Raw genomic sequence first — 13,277 nt, 5'->3', positions numbered from 1 at the left:
GTAAGTGTTACTTCTAGTCTTGCCTGCACTCAAGTCTGGCAGGCAGGCAGTTATAAACAGCAGGCAGTTACTGATTTGGTGATGTCAGTGAATTAAAATCCTATTTGGCCAGCCTGGCCCAGGCAATATCTTTATAGCGTTGGATTGTATCAGCAAATTATAAGCAGTCACACAGGTTATTGCTGTGTGGCACGTGGCTTAGTGAAAGAGCTTTTAAATAGATTGTGAGACAGCAGTGCTCCTCTTGGGCAACTGCAGGAATTTGAGCTTGAGCTCTCTTAAACCCCTTTCTTGTATAATCTGCTTTTATTTGTAATTTCTAATGTTGTTATTCCTGCTGCCAAAAGCTCTGTTGTCACTCAGATACCAGAGCTCTTTTGTCCAAAGGGCAAGGCAAATTATTCTTTGGTATTTGCAGAACTATAGCAACGGCCAAAAATTCAGGAGGAGAAGCCCATGACAGTGAATGAAGTGCACAAGCTGTTACATGTAGACACCGAAACTGTACAGGGCACAGCGTCTGTTTGGGATCTCTGCAGGTGCTAAACCAAAGGATTAAATTGGGATGTAAAACTGCAATGACCAGCACTAATATCAGAGCTTTCAGATACCAAAGACCAAGCTCCTGTGTGCTGTGTTCAACTCTGCTTTGCCAGACCCCATATAAAAGCCTACTCAGATCATGCAGAGGTAGGGAATGAACGCTGTCCTGCAGACTGAAGCCTGCACAGGAGGCGTCGAGCACTGACTTGGGCATGGAGAACTTTCTTAGTGGACATGCAAAGTTACAAGGCAGCATTCCAGTCCTGTGCAGCGTGGAGCAGAGAGAGGGATGCTGGAAAAGCTGTTTCCTTAAGTGTGATGCAACGGGCAGAGGGATCCATGTCCCAGTACTGTCCATCTTGCTTATTGCTGTCACAGGCACAAATCAATAGATGTCCACAAGGTCTGCAGACAAGGTATTGAAAACGTTATGGCTTGTTGGGGGATTTGTATTGCTAAGAAAACAAGTTTTCCTTAAAATAAACTTTGAATGCACCTCACTGTAAGAGGGCAGTGGAATTATGTCAGGAAGCTGGAAGCAGTGGAATATTTCTTGTGTAAGGGCTACAAGAACTCCTTAAATGATGGCAGGTTCTCTCTGCCCTTTTGCCCAGCAGGTACTGGTAGCACAGCTCTAATCAGGAGCTCAGTAACTGCCCCATGTCACCTGATGAATTCTCTTCCTAGCACCTACAGACACCACCCATCCTGCCTCCAGGCTTTGGGAGGCAGATAGCCTGCGAAGTAACATCGCTCCAATTGCCATTTCAGCCTCCCAGTGGCTAAAAGCAGGGGTGTGCAGGCAAGGTTGGTATTCAGCACTGTTTCTGGCCTTTCTATTCTTTTACACAGTTGCATCATGCAACCATTTCACACCCTAAAAATAAACCCAGCTGGTTTTAAAGCAATTCCTTTGTCCCACTGTGGGATTGGCTTTGTGACTGATAAGAGGCAGTTCCTCACATTTTGCAAAAGCTCCCTGTTCTTGATGAACTCATCAGCTGCTTCTCAGAGGCCTCTGGGAAGAGCAAGATTCTCTGACTTTGAGCCCCTGTCTGTCTGTCTGTCCTGGCTTCCCATGATACAGCCTCTAGCTGCCTGCACCCCTTAGCCGGAGAGGCTGAAGTTGCTCCGAAGGTGCTGGAAGAAGATGGATGCCAGGATGGGTGCCTGATCCCAGTGGCACCTCTGGGACTGCTCTTGGCCTGGCTTGGCAAGCCAGCAGCAGGGGTAGAATGGGAAAGGCTCAGAAGGGGCCTCCACTTCTAATATCCTAAATGGTGCTGCCCAACTTGAGATACTGGGGGTAAGAGTTACCTGCCCTTGCTGGTGGACAGCAGAGGTGGGTCAGCCTTCATGTGGCATATGGGCTCACGGGAGGCCAGAGGAGTCACACTCCTGTGGCGCCTCTCCCCAGGACAGCCCCCAGCCCTGCTGTCCCTGTAGCTGCCACCACTGCCAGTACACCCAGCTCAGCTCGACCTCAGCCGCGCTCTGACACACAAAGGCTACAAGAAATACTGGCCAGAAACCAGAAACCTGTCCTCTCGCAGACCCGTGTCTGCCTCCCGTGACCCATAGCTGCTGTCTCCTGGTTCTGTGCCAGGAGATGCAGAGCTCGGCTCTGTTTAACTTCTCCTTTGGAGGCAAGAGAAGGGACAGAGCCCATTTGCATTCCTCTGGGCTCAGCTGTTTACGTGACCCGGGCAGGCTCTTAACACTGCTTGCACTGCACTTATAGCCTCACAACTGCAGCACGCTGTGTGTACTCCTCGCTGGCAGCATCCCACCCGTACCCAGGCTCTATTCCCTGCCCGGCTGTCCCATCCCCTCAGCACATCACACAGAGCATCTTCTGGGGGCACAAGAGCGAAAAAGTTCAAAGAACAACAGTCCCAACGATGACCCGCTCTCGTCCGCAGCATCTCCCCTTGGTTCCTTCCAGAGCTGCATTTCAAAACCCTTTAACACCACTGACATCAGAGGAGCTTTACGGAAACATCTGTCTCCTAACGCATCCGCTATGCTGCCCCAGCGCCTTCTGCCCTCACACAAGCTCCTCTATGGGCCTTATCCCTTGTCCCATGTTGATGGCTGCAGACTCTGTGGTCTCATCCTTGTGTTCACCCGGCTCAGGTGTGGCCCAGGGAGATGGCGGGGGTGATATGGGCAGGACACTCAGCAAGACACAGGTTCCACTGGGCAGAGCCAAGCAAGGAAAGCAGAGAAGCCCTGTGAGGGTGACTGGGACAGACCCAGCTCAGAGATGGCCACGCCAGCCTGTCACAGGGTGACGGCTGAGGGAGCCAAGCTCAGGATCAAGGCATATAACTGGGTGTTGGTGGTCATGGCAAAACACAAGTGGGAGGGCTCGAGGTTAAATGCAGCTCCTGGCTGAACCAGGGAGGTTTTTCGCAGCTCATGTGATGTGCCCCTGTGATGTGCCCCTGCTCACAGAGCTGGCCTCCAGCCTCCAGCCTGTGTCTGTCCACATCACATTTCACCTACCACAGATCCCACAGATCTCCCTCTGAACCACCTCCTTTGTCTCCCTGAAACTTCCTTCCCGCTAACCCCATGTGGGAGAGGGCTTTGGTGTGAAAGTCACTCCGAATGCTGTGCCCAGCTCTATCTCATAACCGGGTAGTGCTGGCCAGCATCCGGCTTTCTGATCTAAACAAGATAGAAAAGCTAAAGAGCTCTATTTCTTTACCCCTATAATTTAGGGAAAGGGAAGCTGCACTCCATGGCCTCTCTTCAGCCTTTGATGTATTTTGATGTGCCCTTTGGCCTTGCAATTTTTTTCCCCACATCGTTATAGGATAATACTAAGTGTGTGTTAACGTAAGATCTGCCAAAGTTGTTTGAAAGGCTTGTTTGTCCCTCTGCAAAGGGAAATCCTTCCCCTCCCTGCCATATGCACTTATTGCTCCAGAGAGAGCACAGAGAAGTACTGTGGCCTTTCTGCCATTGTTCTTTTTTGTTTATTGCTACTTCTGACATTCTGATGAAAGGGGAATAGGAAAATTGGCAAAACACATGGAAAGGAGTTTCCTCATGTGACAATAATGCAAGACAAGGCAGGGCAAGAGAGGGATTTAATTTGCCTGCTTTGATATATTTAACAGATGTGGACCATAAAAGAAGGGGTATTATTCATTTGCATGTATCTGTGCCTTTTGATGATGGGTTAAGGGCAGAATTTTGGCATTGCTTTTATACTGATGTGCCCTCTAGCCACATTTAATAAGCCTACAGATAGAGCACACCAAACTCCTTTAGAGGAAAGCTAAAAGAAAATCTCCATCTTATCCCTAACTAAATGAGTATATGTATTCATTTATGTGGTGTCCCAAAGACTCATCTCTGCATCTTGGTTTATAGAAAATGGCTTTGAATGTTTTCCCCATTTTATCTTTAAAGTGAACCCTTCAACTTTACTGAGATGCAAAGCACTGCCAATTGGAGTACTCGGCCATGGTCCTGCTCCATGCAGTGGAGGGGTTAAAACAAGGAGTTAAAGAGTGTTCAAGCAGAGATTGGTTTGGCCCTCAGGAGTTTTGCTGTTACTAATCATTTGAGAATATTTATGTGACCGCTTTGATATGCCACAGACATAGAAATCTCAGGAATATGTGTCTGAAATCCTCCTAGATGAACAGGCTAACGTGCTTCTCCAATACATACTGAGTTTGTACTCCAAGGGATGCTTCGCATAATGCCGGCCTGGATGTTGCTGATCTAGTTGAAGATGTCCCTGCTCATTGCACAGGGGATGGACTAGATGACCTTTGAAGGTCCCTTCCAACCCAAACTATTCTGTGATTCTATGATTCTAAAACCAACCACCTACTATTTTACTTTCTGAAAGGAGAAGCCTCTGCGCCAATGCACACTTTGGGAAGACGTGCTCATTCCTGACATGCCAAGCTTTCATGGCTATTGCAAAATGCAGATCCCAGGACACATTTCAAAATCCTCAGGGGATCTGAGCCAGCTGGGAGCCGTGGTGGGAATTGCAGAGCAGAAATCCTCTGCAGCTGACCTCACTTCCTAGGAACAGCCACATGTGGCCAACTGCATCTTTGTAAGGGACCAAATCATGAGCTGGCCATGGTTTTAGTCCATCCTTCCTTTTACAGCTGTAAAATCCAAGAATTCCGGGAAAATCTCAACATAAGTTGATCTGAGTTAACAGAAATCTCCACAGGGGTGGGAGGTCCAGGAAGACACGTCACTACCTCCAGCGTCCCAGCCTGGGTGAGCGTTAGTTGAACAGAATGAGGGACTCGCGGCTGAGCTCTCTTTCATTCTTCTCTTGAACCAGAAAAACTCTTTTCTTTCTGTGTGGCTTTTAATTCTTTTGAATGAAAACCCCACTCTTTTTTTCTGTGTGGCTGTTAGACGAACTGTTCTTACAAGCAGTGCCACAGGCATGGGTTTGGATGTGCTAAGGCTGGAAAAGAATTTGAAGTGAAAGGAAGCACAAGCACCAACTAGATCAGAAAATACTTCTGTACTTTCACAATGCAGCTGGAAGGACAAGGCGCTCTCCACACTGCACAGCTGAAGGGTAAGTTGCTCAGCTGCAAAATGTTCCCTTTTCCACTAACTTGGCCTGTTGTACCCTCATGAAATACATTCGTATGGGGATGTTACTGCATGTAACAGTGCTGGACTCAGTGCTGCTGGCTTCTCCTAGTCCTGCTGCTCCAGGGGGGTAATCGGCACTGCAAACTCTCTGGATGCTTAAAACACCTCCAGAGCCCTCCAGATGTCTTCTTCCTTTTGTGTTGCTTATTTTTCTTCCCAAGTGTCCTGGGTTCAGCTATAGCAGTCATTTTTCTCCTTCTTAGTAGCTGGTGCAGTGCTATGTTTTTGACTTTCAGCCTGGGAACAACGCTGATAACACTGATGTTTTTAGTTGTTGCTCAGTAATGTTTACTCCGACCAAGGACTTTCTCAGTCTCATGCTCTGCCAGGGAGGAGGGGAAGCCGGGAGGAAGCAGAGACAGGACACCTGACCCAAACTGGCCAAAGGGGTATTCCATACCATGGCACGTCATGCCCGGTATATAAACCGGGGGGAGTTACCCGGAAGGCCCAGATCACTGCTCGGGTCGGGCTGGGTATCGGTCGGCGGGTGGTGAGCAATTGTATCCTCTCCCCTTGTTATTTCCCTTATCATTATTGTTATTGGTGGTAGCAGTAGTAGTTTTATATCGTACCTTAGTTGCGGGACTGCTCTTATCTCAACCCGTGGCAGTTACATTCTTCCGATTCTCCTCCCCATCCCTCTGGGAGCAGGGGGAGGAAGGAGCGGGAGGAGTGAGCGAGCGGCTGCGTGGTTCCGAGTTACCGGCTGGGCTTAAACCACGACACCAAGATTATTTTTAAGCCCTATCAGTGTGGTAACTCAGCTCACGGCGTGGCCCTACAGTGGTAATCAGGAGGCAGAAAGGATTAATGGCTGCAGGAAGAGGGGTAGAAGCAACCCCGGGCACAGGGAAATGCCTCTAGCGATGAATCAGTGGGAGCTGCGAGGAGTTTGGACCGTACCAGGTCCAGCCTATCTATGATGCACGTTCACACCATGCGACCTGGAGAGCAAAGTACACGCTGAGGAGTGGGAGAGGGGGACAGTGTTTTGTTAGCTCCTGCTCAGTAGATCCGTCCCGAGGGATGTGGCAGCCATGCAAGCCGAGCCTCCTGCAAGCAGGTCTCCCTTTGTGGACCAGAGTTTTCTGTCTGATCAACAGTGTGATCTGAGTCACTGCTCGGTTGTGTAGTTGTTAGGTTGCATGGAAGGTGGTGGAGGCTGAGGGAGAGCGAGGGAGACCACGTCTGCTGGCCAGAGCCTGCCGTGGCATCCCCTACACAGGGATGCTGGTGGACACGGTGGTCTGCAGGATGCTGAGTCCATCCCCTGGTCATAGTCCCATCACCGAAGGGCATTTGGTGCTGGGAGGAGGGTACTTGTGTCTGCTCCTTGCAAACACAGCATGAGAACAGAAAATAAGGCAAGTTGTGATGGTGACAAACAGGGACAAGAAAAATGTTTTGCACTTCAGGAGGTAAAGACAGCTTGAAAAATTGTGCTTATGTGGGAGGATGAAGGAGGGGAGAGACATCTGTGCTTGTGTACTCATTCATGTTTTTACTAGCCTTTATTATATTTAGACTATGCTAGATGATACTAGAAGTACTTTGCATCTAATGATGATGTAGGGAGCGGGAGTGCTCTGTGGCAGCCTTTAAAGCTCCTCCTGGGCAGGTTTCCTTACACATATTTGACACTTTGGATGCAGGTTACGCTGCGCTGTCATCCGATGGAGGTGTAAGCTCAGATCTTTTTTGTTCAGTTGTTTTGCTTTATGTTTTCTTTTGCTAGCAGGCTGTAATCAGACAGGAGCAGAGGGAAATCAAATGCCATTAAACACTGCGAGACCTCTGCCCTTTTTGGGCTGACTCAGCTGAAGGCTGAGTCCTTCATTCTTTAACAGCTGAATGGGAGAAAAAGAAACACAATGTCCCTTATATTTCTAAAGAGTCACTGGAATGAAAAAGAATCCATTCTGAGATGAAAGAATTAATCTTAGAGCTGGTGCTTGAAAAATGGTGGTGTCTGCATTTGATATTTGGAGAAATACTAAGCTGGGACATTGTTATAGCCTCCTCAAGTGCCTTTATCCCTTAGAGAGAGGCAGAAAACCAGAACCAGCTTATTGCTTCTCAGAAAGCCTATCAAGGACATCAGGCATACAATGTAATTTCTGTAAACTGCTTTAATCTGATCTCATTTTCTATAATAGTGATGTTTAATGATCACTTTGTCTTAAACTGCTTTCCTTTCTCCCTTGTCCAAAGGGAAAACTCTTTGAATGAAAGGAGAGGAAGGAAACAAAGCCAGCAGTCCCAGTAGCTCGCAGCCGGGCCCGCTTTGTGCTGTTAGGCAGGAATTAGCCAAATGCATCTCTCCTGACATGTGCGTGTCTCTCCTTTTGCTATATCCTGATGAATTCTGCAGGGTTTTACCCACAGAGAACTCTCTCTTGTATTTACAATAGGAGTTAATTTGTCTGAGGATTGATCAGAAGCCTTAAATGCCCAGCTCTCAGCCTTACCAGTACAAGGGACGACTCTGAAACCCTCTCGGTGTCTGACATTTCTGGACCCATCCCCAAGTAAAGTATCACCAGGCACAACAGATCTATACCTTGTATACTTTATCACATCCTGTCCTACCACTGCAGTGGGCTTTTCACTTGGGCCTTATTCAATGCTGTCTCAGTGTTGTGGCCATAAGTTGTGTTCAGTGTCTAACGGGTGCTTCCCAGCTCTGTGCACGCAGTGGTATGTGCCGTGAGACACTGCCTGTCCTGGTGCTGAAGTGGTGCAGAACAGCCCAAGTGGGGCTGCAGTTTCTCACGCAACATCAGCAGGACAGATGTGCCTTGGCCTTCCTTAGAAGTGGTTTTAAACCAGATGCCCCAGGGGGGTGGATTGCTGGGCTGTTGAGATTTGCCCCCCCATTCAACTTTCAGTTCCCCTCTCTTATGTCTCACGTGTTCACTCTCTGTTGGCTCTTCCACTTCCTCATAACTCATTCCTTGAAAAGGGAGGGTGGGAACGGAAACAGCTCCTTTAGGCTGGTGTCTGCCCATTTACATTTCCTCAATGCATATGGTAACAGACAAGCCAGACTCCTCTGGGTTTAAGCACCATATACAAATCTTCCCTGTTCCATTACAGCAAACCTTTGCTGCCAGCTACCGCTGCTGAGTGCTGCACCAGCAAGGATTAAACCTGCTCAGAGGAGATTCTGATCAAGAAATCAGATTTTCTAGGGTCTGGAAGAGCCAATATGTTGGATCAGATTCATCTGCTGGCTGCCGTGACGGTCCTGGGAGTCCTGGAGCAAGGTAGGGACCATCAGATGCACATGCCCAAGTATTTCTTGAGTCAGTCTGCTGTACCTCCACTGATTTCCTTTCACTCACATCTTTAATTTCTGCTGTTGCACTGGCATTTCCATGGTTTTCAGACATTGGAGCGATACCTTGTGTGGGTTTTGAAAAGTATTCAACCAAACAAGTGCTTGTGAAGCCCTTGCTCTGAACTGACCTGCCTCCTCCGTTCCGAAATTTCTTGGTACATCTTCTCCTCTGCAAACATGTAGAATTTCTTTCTTTGAAAAATGGGTTTACAGCAGTACCTGAGGTCTGTTAACATTCAAAGAACACTGCAGTGTGGAAAGGCAGAAGAACGGGCTGTGGTGGGTCACATCTCCCAGCCGTGGTTCCACATTGCATGACAATTTAGTTCAGTGTCTGGGTGGTTTATCTATGGCATCAGTCTCCTCCCTACTCAGCTATAAGGACTTCGAAGGAGAAAACATTTAAGATTGGAAAAAAAACTTAAAATTGGCAGTAACAAAGCACATCTGAACTGTGTAACTATTTCTATAGGTAAATAGATGATCTGTTAATTACCCAAGAGAGAAAGCAGATATCTGGTGGTGGTATATGACTGCATATTCCTTGCTTCACTGTTGTACTGGGTCGTTCCTTTTCCTTGTCTGAAACATATCTGGGATTTTCATCCAGCTTTCTCTGCTATGCAGGAGTGCAGGGTTAGGAGGAGACCGTGGATCTTTTGCCCCTACCTCTGGCAGTCTCCTGGCCCCACCATGCCCAGCCAGACGACTGACCATTGCTATTTTTCTCTCTTTTGCTGCAGCTTACTTCTTCCTCCAGGTGATCTATGCTAGGAGGGCATTTGGCATTTCTCCTCCAAAGATCTCAGGCCCGCCTGAATTTGACAGGATCTTTCGAGCACAGTAAGAAACCCCTCTTACAAGATGCTTGCCAGATCTCACATCTAATGGCACTGCCCCTCCCCTGCTTCGCCATTCATTTCTCAGGACTGTAATTCAGCAGTTACCTCCCTTGGGGTTAAGTTAATGGGCTTAAGAGTTAGTATCATGAGTGCTAAACACACCAGGCATTGCTGATAGAAATCACACAGGAATCTGCTGCAGAGTGAAGGGCTGCTAAAGACACAGTGGTTGGTGCCTGAGACTTAAGCTGGTTTTAGCCAAGCAGTGTCAAAGCCTCAGGAAGCTTCAGCCCTGCCCTGAACCTCGCTCACTGGCAATGACAAGCTCCCAGAGAGATCTCAGCTGGGGCTGGGACTGGGGTAGATGATCCAGTGTCTCTGCTGTGACTTCTGTGCTAGGGCTGCAGTGGGGAGGGAAGCAGAGAGGGAGGAAGCTTCCACTTCTGCTATACGCTAAGCACTGAAAAAAAAAGCAACCAAGGCAACAGGAGCAGGATGCCCACAGCCATCCCCTTCTGTGCTCCTTTGCCAGCCTCGTCTCAACCTCATCCAGCATCTCTTGTCCATACTACTTTGTCTTTGGGGAGACAGGGCATGGCCTACAGCAAATTGCTCTCTCCTGCATGAAGCCTAAGCTGCTCTGGCCTTATCTGCTTAAGATGCACTTCACCTTCAACATGTCTGCAGCCTGCTGGAGCAGACCTTCCTTGTGGCTTTGGGGCTGCAGCACCCAGGAAGGGGCAGCAGGGGTGGCTCATGGAGCCTTTCTGTGCTGGGCATTTTTGACTTAATTCCTTGTGCCCTGGAGACCCAGTTTCTTCCACTGTTTAATTCCTGTGAATAAAGGCGGGATGGGAGCTGTGTGGAAAGATGGCAACATCAGCTCTAAAAGCAACAGCCTCCAGCATCTGGAATCTGCTGGGGGACAGCAAACCAGAAGATCTTCCTCCTTTCCCTTGTTTATGACCTTCCTCTTTCTTGACAGGGTGAACTCCTCTGAGTATTTTCCCATTTTCCTGGCACTTCTGTGGCAGGCTGGACTCTTCTTCCATCAAGGTGAGATTAGCCCATTACCTGCTTAGTCACTGGATCCGTTCCCCTGAGCACGGCACCCTCAGGTCCTGCTCACCTTCCAAACAATGAATCAGGCAGTAATTCTGTCCCTGATGGGATGGTGGAGCCAGAGGACACAAAGCCTCTACTCCTTCACTTTGGGCTGCCTGCTTGGCTCTAAGCGGCTCCAAAAAGCCTTTGGAGATGGTCACTTGTGAATTCTCCTCAACTGGCAGGTCTGGCTGCAGCCTTGGGTCTGGTCTATCTCTATGCCCGCTACCAGTTACTTTATCGGATACAAGGCCTCATCCTCAGAAAGGGTGAGCACCTCTGCCAGCCCTGGAGCATGCAGGAACCGCTGGGGTTTGCATTTGGGAACCATAATGTGCTTCAGAGAAGCTCCAGACTCCTCCTGGCTGCTTTGGTGTCCCTGCATGACTCAGCCTTGCCAAGCTTTCCCTAGGGCAATAACGTGAGCATGGGTACAGGGCTGGGGCAGAGACACAGACACAGGGCAGGCCTGGAGCTGCCCTGACTCTTGTGTGCTCCTTCGAGGTGGGATCGGCGGCACAGGACCCCATGCAGGAGGGTTGCCTTTTCCACTCCATTCCCTGGGTGGAGTGCAGTGATGTTCGGTCCTCAGCAGATCCCTCTCTCCTACCAGGCTCGCCCCGATGTACTTTGGCACCGGAGTTCTCTGGATTCTTGTTGCAGCATCAGCACTGGGCATCCTGCATTTCTTCCTCTCTCACTACATGGGGCTGAACGTCCTCCAGCTTCTCACAGCGTGACCCACTGCTCTGTAACCCATCAGTGTCCTCATCTTCGAGTCCTGCTCCCTCCTGCCCACAGTAACAGACTGCCTGCAACCAACACAGCTCCCAGTGACAAATCCACCCTCGCTTGAGTTTTTAACACCTCCCTCCTCGCTGCCAAGCACTGACACAGACTGCTGAGCATTTCAGGAGGTATTTTTCCCCTGTGGCACTCTGGGTGCCAAGTGCTCCATATCTGGCAGCTCCATCACTCCTGATGTGGAAACAACAATGCTCCAAAACAGGAGGAACTGTAGGAAAGCTGGACACATACAAGCAAACTCATCTCAGCCTGAGCTTCCCAGTGCGTTGCCCCATGGAACTGCCATGTGTTCCCCTTCCTCCAGAGGCTCTGCCTCCAGCCCAGGCACCAAATGTGGGTTCATTCCAGTCTTCCATGTCCCACACCCAAGAAAGGCATTTCTTTTTGAAACCAGATGCGGGCTGAGGCATAAGAAAAGAGGTGAGAGATAAACAGAAGCAGCCACCAACATGTTGTGCAAAAGTCTATTAGTGCCCTCATAATGGTTATTAGCCACTGCCCATGGGCGATGCTGTAAATCAGAGCGCACAAACTCCTAAACGTTACTGCATGTGTCACTGTGAATACTGCTGAGCAACATGCACAAATAAAAAGGCACTGAGCTTGCTGTGCTGGGTGTCTCCTGGTGGGTCCACAGTTAGCAGAGGACAAAACCACGAATGTTTGAGCGCAAGGTGGCTGCCTCAGTTTCCCTGCTGTGCAGTGCAACACAGCCTGCAACCCTACATCCCGCGGGAAGAGAGCTCTGAGCAGGGAGAAGCTGATTTTCAAAGGATCTGAGCTCTGAAACTGGTGTCTGAGCCACTCAGCACCAAACAGTGGTCCCAACTGCTTGTTTTTCCCAGTGCGCAGGTCCCCCTCTGGGCTTCCTGAGACAGGAAGAGATGGATTTTCGTGGAGCCCTGCATTCACAACACTGATGCTTTTGGCCATCAGTCTACTCATGTCAGCAGCACAGCTCAGAAAACACCAGCAGTGCTCTGTGCCATCGTCACGGGGGGGCTCACACCAAACCCAGAGAGCAAAAATAACTGCATTAACATGCTGCCAGTCTAACCACATATCAAAGCCCGCCGTCCTCCCTTCCCAGCAGTGGGCATATCTAGACTATAAGAACAAGAGGCATGTTTTTCTTGGAAGAAGTGATTAATTTTTCACATTGTTTCATTTCCTTCCCTGCATTTTAAATTGGCTTAGCCAGCAAAGCCCCCAGTCCATTTCCCTTTCAGGCTCTCGTGCCTTGGAGCTGTGCTGCTGCGCTGAAGTTGGCAAACACTGCAGGGAAAGGCTTAAACCCAAACAAAAATAACTGTAAACCAGTTGTCTCTGCAAAGTTTTCAGCGCAGCAGGGCCCCATCCTCACAGGACCCCCTGGGTGCCACCGCAAGATAAACAAGGACAGAATAACTTTCTTCCTAGCGTCTTTGATAATACACTTAGGAAAAGGCTGAGCATTGTTTAACCCTGGCTGTGCCTTAGCGAGGCCAGGGAGGGACAGACATGCCACCTGCTCCCAGTGAGATTTTACTTAGCCTTTACATTAACACATCCCACCACCTCCTGAAGTCAATTCTCAGTCCTCACCTTTTTACCAGCATAACCAGTCACCTCCCAGAGGGTCAATACAGGAGGTCCAGCCGCCGCTGCCGGTGCAGATCCTGACTCCGTTTCAAACCTCTGATGCCTCAAGTCAGTCCAGGCGGGTGCTCAGGGGTTCTGCAGACACAACCTCCATCTTCTACCCTGCAACCAGTTTTCTAACCTGTAGTGTCAGCCTGAAGTCTCTTCCCACCTCGGCCCAGCTTCTGTGTGTGACAGGGCTGCAGAATGACTCAGAGGAGGGAAGTTAATGATTCAGCAGGAGGCTGTAGCAAGCTGACTTCTCCCCTTGGATGCACAGAAGACTATTAAAAATCCTGTCGTGGCACAGCCAAGCTCTGGCCTTGACTGTCACTGGTTCTGCTACAGAAAAACTGCCTGGCACA

The 13,277-nt window shown here is 49.3% G+C and overlaps 2 protein-coding genes across 6 annotated transcripts in view; one reads left to right on the top strand and one right to left on the bottom strand.

Annotated features, from left to right (window-relative positions):
• The window catches only part of CANX (calnexin), a 40,602-nt gene extending 27,704 nt beyond the window's left edge, over positions 1–12,898 (bottom strand). The window contains exon 1 of the mRNA XM_030505084.1: positions 12,877–12,898. The gene's annotated coding sequence lies outside the window, so the exon portion shown is untranslated. The remainder of the gene's footprint in view (positions 1–12,876) is intronic.
• Positions 4,806–12,883, top strand: LOC115616165 (leukotriene C4 synthase-like). Of its 5 annotated transcripts, none has more exons than XM_030505119.1 (7): positions 4,806–5,116; positions 7,611–7,727; positions 8,296–8,465; positions 9,283–9,382; positions 10,367–10,437; positions 10,671–10,754; positions 11,100–12,883. In XM_030505119.1, exons 3-7 carry the CDS (start codon positions 8,408–8,410, stop codon positions 11,339–11,341), a joined length of 555 nt encoding a protein of 184 aa, XP_030360979.1. In that variant the 5' UTR covers positions 4,806–5,116; positions 7,611–7,727; positions 8,296–8,407; the 3' UTR covers positions 11,342–12,883. The 5 variants fall into 5 exon arrangements, with proteins under 5 accessions (XP_030360979.1, XP_030360980.1, XP_030360981.1 ...); XM_030505120.1 differs by having other exon boundaries at positions 7,411–7,727; XM_030505122.1 differs by lacking the exon at positions 4,806–5,116 and adding an exon at positions 5,650–5,689.
• Positions 12,899–13,277: the final 379 nt, after the last annotated feature.

The sequence above is a fragment of the Strigops habroptila genome, chromosome 12 (genome assembly GCF_004027225.2).
Source record: "Strigops habroptila isolate Jane chromosome 12, bStrHab1.2.pri, whole genome shotgun sequence".
In the NCBI taxonomy this organism is placed as follows: domain Eukaryota; kingdom Metazoa; phylum Chordata; class Aves; order Psittaciformes; family Psittacidae; genus Strigops; species Strigops habroptila.
Note: the sequence above shows the minus strand (reverse complement) of the source record. Positions and strands in the feature narration are given on the sequence as shown.